At 44.0% G+C, this 23,492-nt stretch overlaps 2 protein-coding genes across 2 annotated transcripts; one reads left to right on the top strand and one right to left on the bottom strand.

Moving 5' to 3' along the window:
• Positions 1 to 781: 781 nt before the first annotated feature.
• On the bottom strand, positions 782 to 6,031 carry LOC121501913 (uncharacterized). The gene has a single exon (XM_070288959.1). It carries the CDS (start codon positions 6,029 to 6,031, stop codon positions 782 to 784), a length of 5,250 nt encoding a protein of 1,749 aa, XP_070145060.1.
• An 11,115-nt stretch (positions 6,032 to 17,146) lies between these two features.
• LOC138929526 (uncharacterized) lies at positions 17,147 to 22,396 on the top strand. The gene has a single exon (XM_070288960.1). The coding sequence runs from the start codon at positions 17,147 to 17,149 to the stop codon at positions 22,394 to 22,396; it is 5,250 nt and encodes a 1,749-aa protein (XP_070145061.1).
• Positions 22,397 to 23,492: the final 1,096 nt, after the last annotated feature.

Raw genomic sequence — 23,492 nt, 5'->3', positions numbered from 1 at the left:
GTTGCGTAAGTGCTTTTTGAAGATTTTGAAAACCTACATTCATGGCTCGAGTTATAAGCTCTGTTTGTCTTATAGCTGCTGCACTCATAGCTTCAACTACTGATTGTTGTAATTCATTCAAAACAGGAGACGGACTTTGTTCTTCCCCAATTGCCTGATCTTCGCGACCTGGTTCGTTTCCTATCTCTGCCCTCATAGTTTCTGGAGGGGCATCCACTTCCTTAGGATGACTTCTAAGTCGGACTGGCATATTGTCTGATGGTAAACTCTGAGAGGATTGATTTAGGTCGGTATTAACAGTTAGGGTCATACGCGATCTTTCTAGCTTCGATCTGCACACTGGGCAAGAATCTCGATTTCCAACTTTAGTGTTGAAACAGGCCCAATGGAACGTGTGGTTACAATTAGTGGATAATAACTGTTTATAAATGAATCCGCCTTAGTGTATACTGTTTAATATAATTTTATTTATTTCCGAACAATTACATTTAATATTGTCGACCGCGCTGCGTTAGATTGCATTGAGAGCAAAAATGTGACTGACTAAGCTTTGGCTATGCACGTCATTCGATTATGCTAGTCGAAGACGTAAACAAGTTACAGTTAGGAGTTAGAAATGAATGGAAAATTACTGGGCAAAAGCTCGCGCGCATGTGCAGCGATGCGCTGCTCGCTTAGCGACCGCTGATAAGGCCGCCGGCAGCGGCGATCAAAACAAAGAGCGCGAAACCCAATACAGGGTGTCTCGTTCCCAAACATACCGGCCCCCCTGAACGGTCGTTCAGCACAGAGGCAAGACAGCAATTTTGGTAATTGGGCGTTTGTAGGATCCATGGGCCGTCTTCACTGTTACGACCCGTACTTTGTCATCTGATCCTGCGTGCACCTCGCTGATGCGTCTAAGAATCCATTTAGAGGGAGGTAGATTAGGCTCCTTGAGTACCACCAGTGTGTCGATCTTCAGATTCTCAGTTTCTAGATGCCATTTTGTGCGTTCGTGAAGCGATGTCAGGTATTCCATATGCCACCGTTTCCAGAAACCTTGGACCATAGCTTGCAGCTGATTCCACCTCTCCAGTCGATTGATTTGCATATCCAGACGGCAGGGTTCAGAGAGGGCAGTATAAGGAGCTCCAGTCAGGAAATGAGCGGGAGTCAGCGGGTCCAACGAATTATCCCCATTTGGGCACAGTGGGCGAGAGTTGAGGATGGCTTCAATTTGGGTCAAAACAGTCGCTAGTTCCTCAAACGTGAGAGCCTTGGATCCAAGTATCCGTCGCATATGAAGTTTTATGGAACGAACGCCGGCTTCCCACATTCCGCCAAAATGAGGGGCAGATGGGGGTATGAAGTGCCAAGAAATGCCTTCGTTGGCGAAGAATCCAGCCAGCTCCTCATCTTTAGATTGTTCGATGACTAGGCGTCGCATGTCGTCCAAAGTTTGCTTTCCGCCATGAAATGTGGTTCCGTTGTCCGAGTACAGATCGGTGGGCTTTGTTCGTCGGGCAATAAATCGTTGAAAGGCGGCGATGAAGGCCTTTGCAGTCAGATCACTGACGACCTCGATATGGATTGCCTTTGTAGTTAGGCAGACGAAAATAGAAAACCATGCCTTCCCGATCCGAGGAGTTCGTCCTGTTGATTCCTTGATGGCGATCGGTCCAGCGTAATCCAGCCCTGTATGTTGGAAACAGCGACTAGCCTGAACTCGAGGGATTGGCAGCTCTCCCATGATCTGGTTACTGGTGCCTTTGCGTTGAAGAAAGCAGCGTTTGCATTGGAAAACTGCCTTTCTGACCAGATTGCGTGCACCCAGAATCCAGTACTGCTGACGAAGATTGGTGAACGTAGCATCAACTCCAGTGTGTAGATGTGAAACGTGAAAATATCGAACCAGGAGCCCGGCTAGTGGTGAATCCTTTGGTATTAGGATTGGATGCTTGGCGTTGAAGTTGATTGTCGATTTGTCGATTCTTCCACCGACTCGCATAATTCCATGATCGTCTAGAAATGGGGAGAACCGAATTAAATGCGATTTAGCATTAAGCGGGCGTCGATTCTCTAGCTGCGCATATTCTCTGGCAAAGAAATTTTGTTGCACGTGTCGGATGAGTCGGCATCGTGCGGCCTGCAACTCTTCGGATGTAAGGAATGGTGCCGGATTCCTATGACGAGATCGAAGAGAGTGAATAAAGCGATAACAGTAGCTAGATACCCTTAGCAGACGCGTCCAGGTTGAGAATTTGTGGATGAGTAACTCGTAGATACTTTCATCAGGAAAGTTATGTAGAGTTGTGGGCTTGACAGCTCTCTCTTCGGTGTTGACATCGAGATTTGAAGATACGCTGAACTTGCTTGTAGACGGTGGCCAATCAGAGGGCGGTGTGGCCAGCCATGATGGACCCTTCCACCACAGTCGATGCTCCAGAAGCTTGGACGGATGAAGTCCTCGAGAAGCACAGTCGGCAGGGTTGTCCTCTGTGCGAACATGATTCCAGCAGCTGCGAGGAAAGTCGTTCAAGATCTCAGCCGTTCGGTTGCAGACGTATGTGTTCCAGTTTCGTGGGGGAGCTGAAAGCCAGTGTAGCACAATTTCTGAATCTGTCCAGCAGCTCGTGCTGAAAATAGGAATCGTTAGTGAGGCTTTGACAATCGAGAGCAATCGAGAAAGAAGTAGAGCAGCATTCAGTTCCAGACGTGGGATCGAAACAGGCTTGATCGGGGCTACACGGGTTTTGGCAGCAACTAGGGTGATTTGAAAACTGCCTCCATATGCTACTCGAGCGTATACAACCGCACCGTAGGCTTGCGCGGATGCGTCGGCGAATCCGTGTAGTTGAACGTCTTGGAATGGTGACGCAATGTATCGTGGTACTTGACATTGCGTAAGTGTTGGCAAATCCTCCACCAAGGCCTTCCAGCGCGAGCGTAGAGTTTCAGGAATCGGGTCATCCCATTGCAGAACACTTGTCCAGCTTTCTTGGAAGATAAGCTTGAGTAGAACTGTGACTGGCGCTACCAATCCAAGCGGGTCATAGATTCTTGATAGCTGCGACAAGAGTTCCCTTTTCGTCGGAGAAATGGTCGGATCGCACTCCTTGATATTGAGGTACATGACGTCCTTTCCGGGATTCCATTGGATGCCAAGAATTTTGATTGGTGAATCCGCAGCTGATTTGTTGAGGAGCTGGATAGGCTCATAACATCGGTCCTCTTCTGGCAATGATTTTAGAAGACGCCAACTGTTGGAACTCCATTTCCGTAGTTTGAATTGCGCCTTATCCAACAGTTGAATCAGCTCGTTTTTGAGAATCATGAGCTCGTCGAATGAGTTGCACCCTGTTGGGATATCATCTACATAAGCGTCGTGTAGAAGCGCGTGGGCTGCTGCGGGGAACTCGTGGCGGTGATCCTCAGCTAGCTGCTTAAGAACTCGAACAGCCAGAAATGGTGACGGCGCCAATCCGTAGGTGACCGTCAACAGGCGAAAATGAAGCAGTGGTTCATTCTCGTTCTTGCGCCAAACAATGCGCTGATAATTGGTGTGCGGCTTGAAGACTTGAATTCCTCGGAACATCTTCTCGATATCCGCGCAGAAAACATATGGGTGCTGCCGGAAACGTAAACAAACGCCGAGAAGATCGCGTTGAATGGGTGGGCCAATTTGAAGTCGATCATTGAGAGACACTCCAGAGCTGTCCTTTCCCGATCCATCGAAAACTACGCGACATTTCGTAGTCAGACTGTCCAGTTTGATGACAGCGTGGTGCGGCAGATAGAAGCAGGTTTCTGGGGACTCATCAATTTGAGCCGATGTCAGCTGTTCCATATGACCACGTCGCAAGTAGTCGTCCAGAAATGCTTCATACTGCTGCTTCAAGTCTGGAGATCGACGAAACTTGCGTTCCAGCGAGTGGAAGCGATTGATGGCCTGCGGTAAAGTTGAATCAACAGGCGGCGCATGCTCCTTGAAGGGGTACTTGACGACGTAAGCCCCGTTCTCCAAGCGCGTGTGAGTGGCAGCAAAATGACGCTCTGTTGGATCGTTGGCGTCCAAAAGAGCCTGGCTAGGATGTATATTATCCATCTCCATGAAAGAGCGAACCATCGTGTCGAGGTCCGCGTGATGAGTAACCGCTGAAGTCAGGTGATCATCGCATGCATTGTAAGAGCCTGCAATAATCCAACCAAAAACAGTATTCAGAGCGATAGGAGCGTCGTTACCAAAGCATTTCTGTTCTCCAGTATAAAGAGACCAGAGTTGATCTGATCCAACGATGACATCGATGGATCCTGGCGTGCAGAATGTGGGATCTGCCAAAGGAAGCTCGCAGATTTGCTTCCACGTAGAAGATGAGGTGTCAATAGCCTGGGCCGGGAGTGATGATGTCAGCGAATTGAGAATAAACGAGACCAGTTCGACAGTTTGGTCCGAATGACGAGAGCGCAGCTTGATATGTGCGCGTCCTCGGGTAACGCCAGCACTGTTGGCTGCGAGACCGAGTATAGAAATCCGGGCGTGCGTTCGACGTACGCCTATTCGCTGAACAAATGATTCCGACGCCAAGGTGATTGTGGACCCAGTGTCCAAGAGCAGCCTGCAGGTTGTAGTATTTCCCCAGGCGTCGACGACGTCTGCAAGGATGGTTGGCAACAGAGTCTGCGAACCTGCAGCTGAAATATTCTCCAGCGTATGATGCGTGAAGTTATTTTCCGCGGGAGGTAAACTCCCTGATTGATGAATCTCTTGACCAGGCGGTTGATTCTGGCCGATTGTAGACGCCGCTTGTGAGGTTGATGGACGATCGCGGCTGTCCGTACGGGCTCTCTCCAAGTAGTTACCGTTTTGAGTTGGCTGCGCCGAGCCAGGGTGAACCAGGGTGTGATGCTTGCGGCGACAAATCCGACAAGTGTGTCTCGATGTACAGTTACCCGCCAGGTGACTTGGGCTGAGGCAATTGAAACATAGCTTTTTCGTCTTGAGAAACTCCCGGCGAGCTGCGATGTCGAGTCCGTTGAACTGAGGACACTTGAACAGTTGATGAGTTTGCTGGCACGATGTGCATTTGGGTTCTTCTCGTCTAGGATGCGTATCTGCGTGGTGCGTTGTGGCTGCGCGTCGAGCTTGGGTTGGTCGAACTAAGTGAAAAGCCTCCAAAGTATCGCAGCGAGAGGTGAGAAATTTAAGGAATTGGTTGATGGTCACACCTTTTCCCTCGGAGTCTGCGCACTGCGCCCAAGCTTGGCAAGTATCGGTATCTAATTTTGACAATAGGATGAAGATTAGCCAAGGATCCCTCTCTTCGCAGTCAAGGGCTCGCAAACCACGAATAACTTCGTCTGCGCCATCGGCCAGTTTCCGCACTGTGCTGAGATTAGTAGACGTAGCACTGGGAAGGGTCATGAAACTGTTGAGGAATGATCGGATAATTAGCGATTGTTTGTTATATCGCTGCTCAAGCCGATCCCATGCCTCCCGATAGTTCTCATTAGTCACAGGAATATGTTTGACTAAATTGAGGGCGTCTCCGGATAGATACGATTTGAGATAATGAAATCGTTGACAATCCGTCAGGCTCGAATTGGAAGCAATCGAGTCCGTAAACATATCCGAAAAATGTTTCCAGTCCTCATAATTCCCGGAAAAGGTTGGGAGTTTGATTCGCTCGAACTGGAAATCCACATGGCTCCTCTGGGGCGCATCTGCTGGTTGCACAGTGGCCAAAATATTGTTAGACGTCTGATCACGCCGTAACTCCTCCAGAGTGTTGCTTAGGATGGCGTGTGTAGCGTAATGTTTCTCCTCATAGGCATCAAAATCGTCGTCCGGATTCTCCCAATCCGACTCCGATTGGAAGGCGTACAGCTCTTCCGAATGTCGCACAAACCGCAAATAATTGTCTTGAATTTGCGACAGGCGCACCACAATTGTGTCCACTGATTGAATGTCATCCACAAATTTTAGGGCATTATTATGCGCCCGTGTGATTTGGCTTTTACAAAAGCCCCGTTGTTGAATCACACTCCGCATGGCGATCGCGAAAAGATAACGACTCTATACGATTTTGAAATCTATAGATCACCGTTGACAAAAAACCTCAATAATTAAATTAATTGGCCGAAAATAAACAGTATTGGTGGATCCGGCTCGAAGGACCAGTTTTTAGGATGTTTATAAATGAATCCGCCTTAGTGTATACTGTTTAATATAATTTTATTTATTTCCGAACAATTACATTTAATATTGTCGACCGCGCTGCGTTAGATTGCATTGAGAGCAAAAATGTGACTGACTAAGCTTTGGCTATGCACGTCATTCGATTATGCTAGTCGAAGACGTAAACAAGTTACAGTTAGGAGTTAGAAATGAATGGAAAATTACTGGGCAAAAGCTCGCGCGCATGTGCAGCGATGCGCTGCTCGCTTAGCGACCGCTGATAAGGCCGCCGGCAGCGGCGATCAAAACAAAGAGCGCGAAACCCAATACAGGGTGTCTCGTTCCCAAACAATAACTGAGCTGGATATTCAATGTCTTTTAGGCACAGATAGCATTGAATATCTCTTGGAAGTTGTTCCTCCATTTTAACTTGTTATGACTGCATAATATCCACTCGTATATAAAGTGAATACTAACGGTTACTGTATTAATTAATAATGTTTATCTTTAAATATATTTGATCTTAACACAATAGAAAATAATAAAAAAATCGAATTTAATCAATATTCAGGAATCATGGACTTCTTCCATGGGCAAGACTATTTACACTTCCATACTACTTGATTCAGACTCTCATAGAAAACATTGACCCCGAACCTACATAGATGACGCAATCCCCCAAATCCTTTACATCCTTGGTAAAATAATCTTTAATCCGAAAAGACGTTTTGGTTGAAAGATCTACTATTTGTCATCTTATGTATCATTATATTCAGGTTCAAGTGAATAATAGACATATTTTGATACATGTCAGTTGTCCTAACGAAGCGGTATATATTCTTTTACGATTCGCTCATCTGCTATCCCCGCTATACAAATATTTACAATAGGTAGGAGCATATAGCTAGTCAATCCGAATTTAAAATTCCTGCTAGTTAAGACAACAAATATCATTAAGGGAATATAGAAAGGGGTTGATGGAGAAAGGGAAAAGGGAACGAAAAGGAAAATTTAAGGAACAAATGCTTCCATAAAGCAAAGGACCATAAATACTTGCATTCCAGTATACTTCGAGTTCAGGATATTAGTATACTAACGGTAAGGAACCGATTAAATTCGGAGCCGAAATCCAGTCGAGTTAACCTTTATCCTTTGTCGGCTATTACACTTCTAATTCTGCGAGCGGAGCTAAGTCCTTATTTATTAGATTTAGCTTTCCTGCAACCAAAACTATTAGTGAAATACCGTTTTCCGAACTGGTACTAACGCCATGTAGAAATTCCTAATTCTTTTCTCTGAAGTCTAAACTGGAATGTAGCACAAAACCAAGACTACATTTTTGTGATCTAGCTGTTTGAATCACTTTATTTTATTTTTAGGACCTGTCGGATCTCTCTTCGGGCCCCACGTTGGGCGCCAATTTATTATTGTAGCATATAACGTTCATATCCGAGAAGGATCAGGGATATGAGAAGACGAACGGATGGTCGGGGAGTCTTATTTCGCAGAGCACGTGATAATTTTCCGGCTCAGTGTTAGTCGGGCGTTGGGGAGGTTCCCTAGTTAATATTCTGCTAGGCTCATTGCTCGCGGGTATACACAATAACAAATAAAATTCACGTGCGGGTATTGGGGTAGTCATTGGTCTTGAGTGTCATTATAGAGAGAGAGGCAAAGGGGAAATAGTCTGAGAGAGGAAGTCATCGAGTCCTGCACAACCATATGCGCTAACTCAGGTGGTATTGAGCAGCGTTATCCCCACCCTACCAATGATCGCCAGTGCTAGTTGTTCCTAAAGGATATTAGGCGATCCCTTGATCGGTTGTCGAACCGCTAAGTCATTGCTCCATTTCCGATTGCCATGATTCCTGAAGAAAATCGTCTACTCACGCTTCATTATAATTTTTATTAAGGACTAATTATAGCAGAAATAGAATTCATTTTGGGTTGGCATTAACATAAGAACTTAATTTAATTACTAACGAGATTTAATAATAATACTTCATAAAATTGTCTTCCTTTGGCTTTCTTTCGCGTTTAACTAGTTTTTCTTTCATTTAATTATGACGAGATAATGCGAAGGCGTTTATTTTATACAGTGGAACCTAACCGAAAATTAACTATGATAATAATAATTAATAAAGGATTAATTAAGAGTTATTTTCCTTTTGATTCACCCTGATTCTTTTCAGTGTATCAATTTATATTTGGTTATTATTTCGTTACTAGGTATTTTAATAATTCAAAAGAAGTATGTATATGTTTTTACTATTTAAAGTTACATTATTTAATATATGTATTAATTCATTAAAGGATAAGAAATGGCGATCAAATAAAAATAATAAAATTAAATAATAACGAGTTAAGGTGACTTACAGTAATCCATTATTTCCTCGGCGAAAGATCTTTCTCCAGGTGCTGAATGGTGGGGTTAATATTTGTTTATTTATTATTTATAATTTGATTCGCTTTTGCATTTAATTAAATTCATGCCTAGTGTCATCTTTCTGTCTATATAACCAAAATAAAAGAAAAAAAAATAAAAGGATTTTTCCTTGCTAACTACATCATACAAATAGAATTAATTATTTTTAATTAGTTCACTGTACTTCGAGCCTCATTTCTCCTTTCTTCTCGTTCACATTCACAATTTAAATTTATTTATAGTATTGAGTTTGAAAAATAAAAAAAATATAAAAATAATTAAGGAAAAGAATATAGTTGAAAATTAATTAATCTAATATTGTGCCATTTTAATTATTTCTTATTGTTATTATTTAAGATTATTTTTATTTGCGGTTGCTGTTGACTCCGGCAACGAAGTAGGTTATTTTTACTTGTGGTTGTTGTACAAAACTAAGGGCACATGGTCACTAGTTGTTGTTGCCCGAATTTAGGTTATTTTCACTTGTTGTTGTTGTACAAAAACTAAGGGCACATGATCACTAGGGTTATTCTCACTTGTTGTTGTTGTACAGAAAAACTTAAGGAAGGCACATACTCCCTAATTGTTATGGCTTTTCAGCCTAAATTTTGATTATCTTCACTGGTTGTTGTTGTTCAGAAAAATATGCAAAGCGGAGCTTGAAGTTATTTGCACTTGTTGTTGTTGTTCAAAGCTGGAGGTTAGGGTATTCTCCCATGTTGTTGTTGGACGAGGGGCTCCGCTGGCCGATGAAAATTTGGGAACTCGACGGCCAAGTTCAGCCTTTTGGCTTGGTCTCCGATCCAAGGAAAACCAAAAAAAAAATGCAGACCTCTGACTCTGCTGGCAGCTCAGCCGCTGGGCGCAGTTGTCCGTAGTACTGCCGAGGGGAGGGGGCTCCTCGAGGCAAGTCGATCCTCAATTAGGCACAAAGTGCCAGAAACTAATAAATTAATTTTTATTAGTTTTCTGGGTTGAAATAATGATGTATCCAGTACATACCTTGAGTCTGGCACACTCAAACACTTTAGATTGGCGGACAGGTGGAGGATTAATTTTTAATTAACAATACCACGTCTGTCCGGCTTAAGATCGTAGAGGAAAAGGAAATTGGCAGCGCAAAGTTAGCTGCTCTTACGCTAAGCCCAGGCTTGTATTTTGGGCCAGTATAAAATAAAGTATGCGATATAAATTTAACTATGGTATGGCAACTCCGCCCACAGGTGGCGCTGTTGATCATACGAGCCGATAGGGCGCCTAGTTTGAATTCAGCCGGTAGATGGCTCCGACGCTAGTGACAAGCGCTATTACAATTCCCCCCCGCTAAAATCACACTTGTTGGGGGATCAACAAGAGGGATACACGCTTGGCACGAATAGCTATTGCTTAATATCTTTAGCGTGGTATTTGCCAACTAGCTTTCCTTGCATATCTTCAATTTCATAATACGCTGATCCTAGTTTCCGCCTTATTCTTCCTTTCACAAATGCTGGGGCTAATTTTGCATTGAAGCCCTTAGCAAAGCAACTTTGTTGAAAATTCCTACGAAATATTTCCTGACCTACGACAAACGAGACTTCCCGACTTCGCAAATTATACGCTCTTTCAGTGCGGGTATATTGTTTTTGTACGTGAAGGTTGGCTTGATTTCTCATCAGATCAAAAGAATCGTCCTTGTTAAATACGATAGATCGATCCTCTAACAAGCTCAAGCGACGCAAAAGCTCATACGTGCTTGCATGGGTGATCATCTGCTGACCAAAAACAAGGCGATAAGGGGTATTATTCGTTGCAGTGTGGAAACTAGAACGAAGAGAACAACAGATTTTACTTAGATTCTCATCCCAGTTTGTTTGGTTAGGGTGTACATACGCTTTAATGGCAGATATTACCGAACGATTTACGGGTTCCGACACATTCCCTTGAGGGGCATACGCTGCCGTGAAAGCGTGGTTTATGCCATATTTGGATAGCAACTGTTTAAATGCGTTCGACTTAAATTGGACTCCATTATCAGAAACAATGGTTTCGGGAACTCCATAGCATTGAAACAGATTTTCTTCGATAAAGGGCAAAATAGCATCGACGGAAAACTTTTTTACAGGTTTCAAGAAAGGAAATTTCGTAAGATGATCGACTACTATAAATATTCCAATGTGACCTGCCTTCGAACGTGGATACGGCCCTAAATAATCGATATAAAGCTTTTGGAAAAATCTATGACTCTCAGTAGATTTTGCCAAGGGCGGTCTTAGCGTTCGATTGGATGGCTTAGTAACTTTGCAAATTTCACACTGGTTAACATAGTTCCGCACATCTGTCACTAAATTTGGCCAAAAGTAATAGCGACGTATTCTCTCGAGGGTTTTATTTATTCCACCGTGAGAAGATAACGGATCATCGTGGGCTAATTGTAACGCTTTCGGTACTAATTCTGAGGGCAACCAGAGTTTCCACGCTTGATCATCTGAAATTTTGCTGTCGTTTAAATGCTCCATTCGACGAAATATTAGACCATCCTCTATTTTCACGTCACCCTTTATCAGGATCTACGAGAGAAAATTGAAAAAGGACTAGTTTTTTCAATTTTCTCTCGTAGATCCTGATAAAGGGATAAGTGGAAATGTGGGGACTTTAAGTCGATAAACTGAGGTAATTCGACAGCGGATAAGTCTTCAGTATAGGTTCGCGAAAGCGCATCGGGAACAATATTTTTGCTGCCTTTTCGATGCTGTATGGTAAACTCGAATCCTTGTAACTTTAGAGCCCATCGAGCTAATCGACTACTGAGATCGGATTGAGTCATCAGCCATTTTAACGAGGCATGGTCGGTTATTACCGTGAAAGGATGTCCCTCGATATACGCTCTGAACTTTTTAATGCTTAACATAGCTGCCAAACATTCTTTTTCGGTAACCGAGTAGTTACGCTGGCATTTGTTAAGCTTTCGAGACATGTATGAGATCGGCACTTCATCGCCTTCTTCATTTATCTGCATAAGTACACCGCCTATGCCTGTATCACTAGCATCGCAGTGTATGGAGAAGGGTAGATCAAAATTTGGAGTATGCAACACTGGAGCTTTGCACAACTCTCTCTTAAGAGATTGAAAGGCTTCTTCTGCAGCGTCCGTCCACTCAAACCGCTTCGTATGCTTTAATGCATCGGTTAATGGCGTAGCGATAGAAGCAAAATTACAAATGAATTTTTGGTACCACCCTATCATCCCTAAAAAACGACGTAACTGCTTGATTGATCGAGGTGCTGGATATTCCTTTATAGCATCAATTTTGTCTGCATCCATGGAAATAGTACCATTACCTACTACATGGCCTAAATAACGGACTTCTTTCATGCAAAACTTGCTCTTCTGAATATTAATGGTTAAGCCAGCTTTGGCTAAGCAAGATGCTATTTCGTTAAGAACGGACAAGTGTCGATTAAACGTATCCGATACAATCAATAGGTCATCCAAGTAAATAAATACTTCGTTTTTTAATGTAACGGGTATGATGCGATCCATCAATTTCGACATGGTCGATGGGGCATTGGTTAACCCAAACGGCATAACAGTGAACTGGTATAATGCTCTACCTGGTATAGTAAAAGCGGTTTTATCGCGAGAGCCTGGCTCGAGAGGAATTTGCCAATAGGCATCTTTTAAATCGAGACTAGTGATAAATTCGGCTTTTGGTAGTCTGCTTAAGATACCGTCAATTATTGGCATTGGGTATGCATCTTTACGCGTGACTGCATTCACTTTACGGCTGTCGATACACAGGCGGATTTTGCCTGGCTTGCGAACTAAAACGACTGGTGAGGACCAGGCACTTTCTGACTCCTCTATGACACCAAGAGCTAACATACGATCTATCTCTTCAAATAGAAGTTTCTCAATCGCAGGTGACACCGGATAATGGCGTTGTTTAATTGGCTTCGCGTCGCCTACGTCAATGGAATGAGAGAGTATGTTAGTTCTGCCTAAACCTTTTTCCGTATAGGATGGGAAATTTTGAACGGTTTTTTGCAATTCGACTTGTTGTTCCCGGGAGATCGGTCTGAACAAGTCAGTGTCAATAGCTGCTAGGCTTTTCTCCGGAGTGGATTGAAGAAGACCTAACGGAAGTAGCTGGAACTCTTTCCAAAAATCGATGCCTAAATACAGCGACTGTACTAATGAAGGTACGATATAAAAGATTAAACTTTTCTTATCACCTTTATATTCAACGTCTGCACGAATCTTGCCAGTTATAGTTTGAGTTTGTCCATCCGCAGTTCGGACAGAATTAGTCATGGGCTTATATTTTACCTGTTCTTGCAATAACTCTTTAGCCAAAGCACCTCCGATACAACTGATAGAAGCACCAGTGTCCATTAAGCCAGAAATTGAGCGACCTAGGACTTTTACATTCGCATATGGACGACTATCGGCAGAAATTATCGCTGACAATAAACCTTTTTGTTCCTTTTGCAAGTTTCGATAATAAGTTTTTATGCGTCTTTGAGAACGCCTTCTTCTCTTAGATACTTTAGATCTTTTAGATACCGCAGAAAGGGTAATCGCCGGGTCAATAGAACATTCAGGGTTGCTAGTCAAATCTGGTGAGGGTTGGTAAGAATCTTTGGATTCTTCTATTCGGTGTTGGTTGCTTTGGAAACAGTCGGTTTGCGTGCACTTCTCACTTGTGCACGAGCTTGATAGTTTTTTGTGCCAGTACACTTAGGACAAGAGGGTCGGTATGTATCTGGTTTTCCACAACCGTAGCAAAAGACTTTTCGCTCATCGTAGCAATCATGATATAAATGACCACTTTTACCACAATTCCAACACGAAGTTGTTATTGCGGACAGCTCAACGTCTTCTGGCTCGCTTTCAACTTCGGATTCGCTTTTGATCTCGTGTATCATACGACAAGGAGCAGGAAGAGGTTTTCGCACGGCAGGATTGACAGAGTGCATAAAAGCTTCTCGCATGCGTACTACGCGCCTTAACTGGGCTACACTACTAAAATGGTGGTATAGCAATTCGAGTTGGATTTCAGGCAATAAGTTTGACCGAACACACTCTAACAAGGTCAACTCAGCCATCGGCACGGACAACTTAGAGGTTAATTTAACAATGCTTTCATAAAACTCATCAAAAGACTCTCCTGTCTTCTGTTTGCGACGATCAATGGATGCTCTGATACTCACATCAGTTCGTTCTTCCCTAAACTGCTCTCTTAAAGCTTCAGATAGACTGGTCCAAGTTTCTTCTTGAACACTTTCTTGGTACCGCCAGTACCATTCACTAGCCGGTCCTTCTAGCAACGTGCTAATATGACACGTCAAAAGCTCAAGGTTTCCGTCTAGAGTTTTCCGCGTAAGCGTTTCTACTCGATGTAGGAAACCATCTATACTCATAGCTGATTTTCCTGAAAACTTTAGGTTCCAGTGACTTATAATTTGACCTATACGATCTGGTCTTAAGTCTGAAGTTCTGGAAGACAAACCCGAGGGTACAGAGTTTACCGTAGTCACAAGGTTACTTCCCCTTGCGGTTGCGGCCGGAACGCTTCCGGTTCGAGAATCTTCTTGTTGCGTAAGTGCTTTTTGAAGATTTTGAAAACCTACATTCATGGCTCGAGTTATAAGCTCTGTTTGTCTTATAGCTGCTGCACTCATAGCTTCAACTACTGATTGTTGTAATTCATTCAAAACAGGAGACGGACTTTGTTCTTCCCCAATTGCCTGATCTTCGCGACCTGGTTCGTTTCCTATCTCTGCCCTCATAGTTTCTGGAGGGGCATCCACTTCCTTAGGATGACTTCTAAGTCGGACTGGCATATTGTCTAATGGTAAACTCTGAGAGGATTGATTTAGGTCGGTATTAACAGTTAGCAAGGAAAAATCCTTTTATTTTTTTTTCTTTTATTTTGGTTATATAGACAGAAAGATGACACTAGGCATGAATTTAATTAAATGCAAAAGCGAATCAAATTATAAATAATAAATAAACAAATATTAACCCCACCATTCAGCACCTGGAGAAAGATCTTTCGCCGAGGAAATAATGGATTACTGTAAGTCACCTTAACTCGTTATTATTTAATTTTATTATTTTTATTTGATCGCCATTTCTTATCCTTTAATGAATTAATACATATATTAAATAATGTAACTTTAAATAGTAAAAACATATACATACTTCTTTTGAATTATTAAAATACCTAGTAACGAAATAATAACCAAATATAAATTGATACACTGAAAAGAATCAGGGTGAATCAAAAGGAAAATAACTCTTAATTAATCCTTTATTAATTATTATTATCATAGTTAATTTTCGGTTGGGTTCCACTGTATAAAATAAACGCCTTCGCATTATCTCGTCATAATTAAATGAAAGAAAAACTAGTTAAACGCGAAAGAAAGCCAAAGGAAGACAATTTTATGAAGTATTATTATTAAATCTCGTTAGTAATTAAATTAAGTTCTTATGTTAATGCCAACCCAAAATGAATTCTATTTCTGCTATAATTAGTCCTTAATAAAAATTATAATGAAGCGTGAGTAGACGATTTTCTTCAGGAATCATGGCAATCGGAAATGGAGCAATGACTTAGCGGTTCGACAACCGATCAAGGGATCGCCTAATATCCTTTAGGAACAACTAGCACTGGCGATCATTGGTAGGGTGGGGATAACGCTGCTCAATACCACCTGAGTTAGCGCATATGGTTGTGCAGGACTCGATGACTTCCTCTCTCAGACTATTTCCCCTTTGCCTCTCTCTCTATAATGACACTCAAGACCAATGACTACCCCAATACCCGCACGTGAATTTTATTTGTTATTGTGTATACCCGCGAGCAATGAGCCTAGCAGAATATTAACTAGGGAACCTCCCCAACGCCCGACTAACACTGAGCCGGAAAATTATCACGTGCTCTGCGAAATAAGACTCCCCGACCATCCGTTCGTCTTCTCATATCCCTGATCCTTCTCGGATATGAACGTTATATGCTACAATAATAAATTGGCGCCCAACGTGGGGCCCGAAGAGAGATCCGACAGGTCCTAAAAATAAAATAAAGTGATTCAAACAGCTAGATCACAAAAATGTAGTCTTGGTTTTGTGCTACATTCCAGTTTAGACTTCAGAGAAAAGAATTAGGAATTTCTACATGGCGTTAGTACCAGTTCGGAAAACGGTATTTCACTAATAGTTTTGGTTGCAGGAAAGCTAAATCTAATAAATAAGGACTTAGCTCCGCTCGCAGAATTAGAAGTGTAATAGCCGACAAAGGATAAAGGTTAACTCGACTGGATTTCGGCTCCGAATTTAATCGGTTCCTTACCGTTAGTATACTAATATCCTGAACTCGAAGTATACTGGAATGCAAGTATTTATGGTCCTTTGCTTTATGGAAGCATTTGTTCCTTAAATTTTCCTTTTCGTTCCCTTTTCCCTTTCTCCATCAACCCCTTTCTATATTCCCTTAATGATATTTGTTGTCTTAACTAGCAGGAATTTTAAATTCGGATTGACTAGCTATATGCTCCTACCTATTGTAAATATTTGTATAGCGGGGATAGCAGATGAGCGAATCGTAAAAGAATATATACCGCTTCGTTAGGACAACTGACATGTATCAAAATATGTCTATTATTCACTTGAACCTGAATATAATGATACATAAGATGACAAATAGTAGATCTTTCAACCAAAACGTCTTTTCGGATTAAAGATTATTTTACCAAGGATGTAAAGGATTTGGGGGATTGCGTCATCTATGTAGGTTCGGGGTCAATGTTTTCTATGAGAGTCTGAATCAAGTAGTATGGAAGTGTAAATAGTCTTGCCCATGGAAGAAGTCCATGATTCCTGAATATTGATTAAATTCGATTTTTTTATTATTTTCTATTGTGTTAAGATCAAATATATTTAAAGATAAACATTATTAATTAATACAGTAACCGTTAGTATTCACTTTATATACGAGTGGATATTATGCAGTCATAACAAGTTAAAATGGAGGAACAACTTCCAAGAGATATTCAATGCTATCTGTGCCTAAAAGACATTGAATATCCAGCTCAGTTATTGTTTGGGAACGAGACACCCTGTATTGGGTTTCGCGCTCTTTGTTTTGATCGCCGCTGCCGGCGGCCTTATCAGCGGTCGCTAAGCGAGCAGCGCATCGCTGCACATGCGCGCGAGCTTTTGCCCAGTAATTTTCCATTCATTTCTAACTCCTAACTGTAACTTGTTTACGTCTTCGACTAGCATAATCGAATGACGTGCATAGCCAAAGCTTAGTCAGTCACATTTTTGCTCTCAATGCAATCTAACGCAGCGCGGTCGACAATATTAAATGTAATTGTTCGGAAATAAATAAAATTATATTAAACAGTATACACTAAGGCGGATTCATTTATAAACATCCTAAAAACTGGTCCTTCGAGCCGGATCCACCAATACTGTTTATTTTCGGCCAATTAATTTAATTATTGAGGTTTTTTGTCAACGGTGATCTATAGATTTCAAAATCGTATAGAGTCGTTATCTTTTCGCGATCGCCATGCGGAGTGTGATTCAACAACGGGGCTTTTGTAAAAGCCAAATCACACGGGCGCATAATAATGCCCTAAAATTTGTGGATGACATTCAATCAGTGGACACAATTGTGGTGCGCCTGTCGCAAATTCAAGACAATTATTTGCGGTTTGTGCGACATTCGGAAGAGCTGTACGCCTTCCAATCGGAGTCGGATTGGGAGAATCCGGACGACGATTTTGATGCCTATGAGGAGAAACATTACGCTACACACGCCATCCTAAGCAACACTCTGGAGGAGTTACGGCGTGATCAGACGTCTAACAATATTTTGGCCACTGTGCAACCAGCAGATGCGCCCCAGAGGAGCCATGTGGATTTCCAGTTCGAGCGAATCAAACTCCCAACCTTTTCCGGGAATTATGAGGACTGGAAACATTTTTCGGATATGTTTACGGACTCGATTGCTTCCAATTCGAGCCTGACGGATTGTCAACGATTTCATTATCTCAAATCGTATCTATCCGGAGACGCCCTCAATTTAGTCAAACATATTCCTGTGACTAATGAGAACTATCGGGAGGCATGGGATCGGCTTGAGCAGCGATATAACAAACAATCGCTAATTATCCGATCATTCCTCAACAGTTTCATGACCCTTCCCAGTGCTACGTCTACTAATCTCAGCACAGTGCGGAAACTGGCCGATGGCGCAGACGAAGTTATTCGTGGTTTGCGAGCCCTTGACTGCGAAGAGAGGGATCCTTGGCTAATCTTCATCCTATTGTCAAAATTAGATACCGATACTTGCCAAGCTTGGGCGCAGTGCGCAGACTCCGAGGGAAAAGGTGTGACCATCAACCAATTCCTTAAATTTCTCACCTCTCGCTGCGATACTTTGGAGGCTTTTCACTTAGTTCGACCAACCCAAGCTCGACGCGCAGCCACAACGCACCACGCAGATACGCATCCTAGACGAGAAGAACCCAAATGCACATCGTGCCAGCAAACTCATCAACTGTTCAAGTGTCCTCAGTTCAACGGACTCGACATCGCAGCTCGCCGGGAGTTTCTCAAGACGAAAAAGCTATGTTTCAATTGCCTCAGCCCAAGTCACCTGGCGGGTAACTGTACATCGAGACACACTTGTCGGATTTGTCGCCGCAAGCATCACACCCTGGTTCACCCTGGCTCGGCGCAGCCAACTCAAAACGGTAACTACTTGGAGAGAGCCCGTACGGACAGCCGCGATCGTCCATCAACCTCACAAGCGGCGTCTACAATCGGCCAGAATCAACCGCCTGGTCAAGAGATTCATCAATCAGGGAGTTTACCTCCCGCGGAAAATAACTTCACGCATCATACGCTGGAGAATATTTCAGCTGCAGGTTCGCAGACTCTGTTGCCAACCATCCTTGCAGACGTCGTCGACGCCTGGGGAAATACTACAACCTGCAGGCTGCTCTTGGACACTGGGTCCACAATCACCTTGGCGTCGGAATCATTTGTTCAGCGAATAGGCGTACGTCGAACGCACGCCCGGATTTCTATACTCGGTCTCGCAGCCAACAGTGCTGGCGTTACCCGAGGACGCGCACATATCAAGCTGCGCTCTCGTCATTCGGACCAAACTGTCGAACTGGTCTCGTTTATTCTCAATTCGCTGACATCATCACTCCCGGCCCAGGCTATTGACACCTCATCTTCTACGTGGAAGCAAATCTGCGAGCTTCCTTTGGCAGATCCCACATTCTGCACGCCAGGATCCATCGATGTCATCGTTGGATCAGATCAACTCTGGTCTCTTTATACTGGAGAACAGAAATGCTTTGGTAACGACGCTCCTATCGCTCTGAATACTGTTTTTGGTTGGATTATTGCAGGCTCTTACAATGCATGCGATGATCACCTGACTTCAGCGGTTACTCATCACGCGGACCTCGACACGATGGTTCGCTCTTTCATGGAGATGGATAATATACATCCTAGCCAGGCTCTTTTGGACGCCAACGATCCAACAGAGCGTCATTTTGCTGCCACTCACACGCGCTTGGAGAACGGGGCTTACGTCGTCAAGTACCCCTTCAAGGAGCATGCGCCGCCTGTTGATTCAACTTTACCGCAGGCCATCAATCGCTTCCACTCGCTGGAACGCAAGTTTCGTCGATCTCCAGACTTGAAGCAGCAGTATGAAGCATTTCTGGACGACTACTTGCGACGTGGTCATATGGAACAGCTGACATCGGCTCAAATTGATGAGTCCCCAGAAACCTGCTTCTATCTGCCGCACCACGCTGTCATCAAACTGGACAGTCTGACTACGAAATGTCGCGTAGTTTTCGATGGATCGGGAAAGGACAGCTCTGGAGTGTCTCTCAATGATCGACTTCAAATTGGCCCACCCATTCAACGCGATCTTCTCGGCGTTTGTTTACGTTTCCGGCAGCACCCATATGTTTTCTGCGCGGATATCGAGAAGATGTTCCGAGGAATTCAAGTCTTCAAGCCGCACACCAATTATCAGCGCATTGTTTGGCGCAAGAACGAGAATGAACCACTGCTTCATTTTCGCCTGTTGACGGTCACCTACGGATTGGCGCCGTCACCATTTCTGGCTGTTCGAGTTCTTAAGCAGCTAGCTGAGGATCACCGCCACGAGTTCCCCGCAGCAGCCCACGCGCTTCTACACGACGCTTATGTAGATGATATCCCAACAGGGTGCAACTCATTCGACGAGCTCATGATTCTCAAAAACGAGCTGATTCAACTGTTGGATAAGGCGCAATTCAAACTACGGAAATGGAGTTCCAACAGTTGGCGTCTTCTAAAATCATTGCCAGAAGAGGACCGATGTTATGAGCCTATCCAGCTCCTCAACAAATCAGCTGCGGATTCACCAATCAAAATTCTTGGCATCCAATGGAATCCCGGAAAGGACGTCATGTACCTCAATATCAAGGAGTGCGATCCGACCATTTCTCCGACGAAAAGGGAACTCTTGTCGCAGCTATCAAGAATCTATGACCCGCTTGGATTGGTAGCGCCAGTCACAGTTCTACTCAAGCTTATCTTCCAAGAAAGCTGGACAAGTGTTCTGCAATGGGATGACCCGATTCCTGAAACTCTACGCTCGCGCTGGAAGGCCTTGGTGGAGGATTTGCCAACACTTACGCAATGTCAAGTACCACGATACATTGCGTCACCATTCCAAGACGTTCAACTACACGGATTCGCCGACGCATCCGCGCAAGCCTACGGTGCGGTTGTATACGCTCGAGTAGCATATGGAGGCAGTTTTCAAATCACCCTAGTTGCTGCCAAAACCCGTGTAGCCCCGATCAAGCCTGTTTCGATCCCACGTCTGGAACTGAATGCTGCTCTACTTCTTTCTCGATTGCTCTCGATTGTCAAAGCCTCACTAACGATTCCTATTTTCAGCACGAGCTGCTGGACAGATTCAGAAATTGTGCTACACTGGCTTTCAGCTCCCCCACGAAACTGGAACACATACGTCTGCAACCGAACGGCTGAGATCTTGAACGACTTTCCTCGCAGCTGCTGGAATCATGTTCGCACAGAGGACAACCCTGCCGACTGTGCTTCTCGAGGACTTCATCCGTCCAAGCTTCTGGAGCATCGACTGTGGTGGAAGGGTCCATCATGGCTGGCCACACCGCCCTCTGATTGGCCACCGTCTACAAGCAAGTTCAGCGTATCTTCAAATCTCGATGTCAACACCGAAGAGAGAGCTGTCAAGCCCACAACTCTACATAACTTTCCTGATGAAAGTATCTACGAGTTACTCATCCACAAATTCTCAACCTGGACGCGTCTGCTAAGGGTATCTAGCTACTGTTATCGCTTTATTCACTCTCTTCGATCTCGTCATAGGAATCCGGCACCATTCCTTACATCCGAAGAGTTGCAGGCCGCACGATGCCGACTCATCCGACACGTGCAACAAAATTTCTTTGCCAGAGAATATGCGCAGCTAGAGAATCGACGCCCGCTTAATGCTAAATCGCATTTAATTCGGTTCTCCCCATTTCTAGACGATCATGGAATTATGCGAGTCGGTGGAAGAATCGACAAATCGACAATCAACTTCAACGCCAAGCATCCAATCCTAATACCAAAGGATTCACCACTAGCCGGGCTCCTGGTTCGATATTTTCACGTTTCACATCTACACACTGGAGTTGATGCTACGTTCACCAATCTTCGTCAGCAGTACTGGATTCTGGGTGCACGCAATCTGGTCAGAAAGGCAGTTTTCCAATGCAAACGCTGCTTTCTTCAACGCAAAGGCACCAGTAACCAGATCATGGGAGAGCTGCCAATCCCTCGAGTTCAGGCTAGTCGCTGTTTCCAACATACAGGGCTGGATTACGCTGGACCGATCGCCATCAAGGAATCAACAGGACGAACTCCTCGGATCGGGAAGGCATGGTTTTCTATTTTCGTCTGCCTAACTACAAAGGCAATCCATATCGAGGTCGTCAGTGATCTGACTGCAAAGGCCTTCATCGCCGCCTTTCAACGATTTATTGCCCGACGAACAAAGCCCACCGATCTGTACTCGGACAACGGAACCACATTTCATGGCGGAAAGCAAACTTTGGACGACATGCGACGCCTAGTCATCGAACAATCTAAAGATGAGGAGCTGGCTGGATTCTTCGCCAACGAAGGCATTTCTTGGCACTTCATACCCCCATCTGCCCCTCATTTTGGCGGAATGTGGGAAGCCGGCGTTCGTTCCATAAAACTTCATATGCGACGGATACTTGGATCCAAGGCTCTCACGTTTGAGGAACTAGCGACTGTTTTGACCCAAATTGAAGCCATCCTCAACTCTCGCCCACTGTGCCCAAATGGGGATAATTCGTTGGACCCGCTGACTCCCGCTCATTTCCTGACTGGAGCTCCTTATACTGCCCTCTCTGAACCCTGCCGTCTGGATATGCAAATCAATCGACTGGAGAGGTGGAATCAGCTGCAAGCTATGGTCCAAGGTTTCTGGAAACGGTGGCATATGGAATACCTGACATCGCTTCACGAACGCACAAAATGGCATCTAGAAACTGAGAATCTGAAGATCGACACACTGGTGGTACTCAAGGAGCCTAATCTACCTCCCTCTAAATGGATTCTTAGACGCATCAGCGAGGTGCACGCAGGATCAGATGACAAAGTACGGGTCGTAACAGTGAAGACGGCCCATGGATCCTACAAACGCCCAATTACCAAAATTGCTGTCTTGCCTCTGTGCTGAACGACCGTTCAGGGGGGCCGGTATGTTTGGGAACGAGACACCCTGTATTGGGTTTCGCGCTCTTTGTTTTGATCGCCGCTGCCGGCGGCCTTATCAGCGGTCGCTAAGCGAGCAGCGCATCGCTGCACATGCGCGCGAGCTTTTGCCCAGTAATTTTCCATTCATTTCTAACTCCTAACTGTAACTTGTTTACGTCTTCGACTAGCATAATCGAATGACGTGCATAGCCAAAGCTTAGTCAGTCACAAGAGCTAACATACGATCTATCTCTTCAAATAGAAGTTTCTCAATCGCAGGTGACACCGGATAATGGCGTTGTTTAATTGGCTTCGCGTCGCCTACGTCAATGGAATGAGAGAGTATGTTAGTTCTGCCTAAACCTTTTTCCGTATAGGATGGGAAATTTTGAACGGTTTTTTGCAATTCGACTTGTTGTTCCCGGGAGATCGGTCTGAACAAGTCAGTGTCAATAGCTGCTAGGCTTTTCTCCGGAGTGGATTGAAGAAGACCTAACGGAAGTAGCTGGAACTCTTTCCAAAAATCGATGCCTAAATACAGCGACTGTACTAATGAAGGTACGATATAAAAGATTAAACTTTTCTTATCACCTTTATATTCAACGTCTGCACGAATCTTGCCAGTTATAGTTTGAGTTTGTCCATCCGCAGTTCGGACAGAATTAGTCATGGGCTTATATTTTACCTGTTCTTGCAATAACTCTTTAGCCAAAGCACCTCCGATACAACTGATAGAAGCACCAGTGTCCATTAAGCCAGAAATTGAGCGACCTAGGACTTTTACATTCGCATATGGACGACTATCGGCAGAAATTATCGCTGACAATAAACCTTTTTGTTCCTTTTGCAAGTTTCGATAATAAGTTTTTATGCGTCTTTGAGAACGCCTTCTTCTCTTAGATACTTTAGATCTTTTAGATACCGCAGAAAGGGTAATCGCCGGGTCAATAGAACATTCAGGGTTGCTAGTCAAATCTGGTGAGGGTTGGTAAGAATCTTTGGATTCTTCTATTCGGTGTTGGTTGCTTTGGAAACAGTCGGTTTGCGTGCACTTCTCACTTGTGCACGAGCTTGATAGT

The sequence above is a fragment of the Drosophila kikkawai genome, unplaced genomic scaffold, assembly GCF_030179895.1.
Source record: "Drosophila kikkawai strain 14028-0561.14 unplaced genomic scaffold, DkikHiC1v2 scaffold_279, whole genome shotgun sequence".
Classification (NCBI taxonomy): Eukaryota; Metazoa; Arthropoda; class Insecta; order Diptera; family Drosophilidae; genus Drosophila; species Drosophila kikkawai.
Note: the sequence above shows the minus strand (reverse complement) of the source record. Positions and strands in the feature narration are given on the sequence as shown.

Coding starts and splice junctions, on each gene's coding strand:
- LOC121501913 (XM_070288959.1), bottom strand. CDS start 6,031: ATGCGGAGTGTGATTCAACAACGGGGCTTTTGTAAAAGCCAAATCACA.
- LOC138929526 (XM_070288960.1), top strand. CDS start 17,147: ATGCGGAGTGTGATTCAACAACGGGGCTTTTGTAAAAGCCAAATCACA.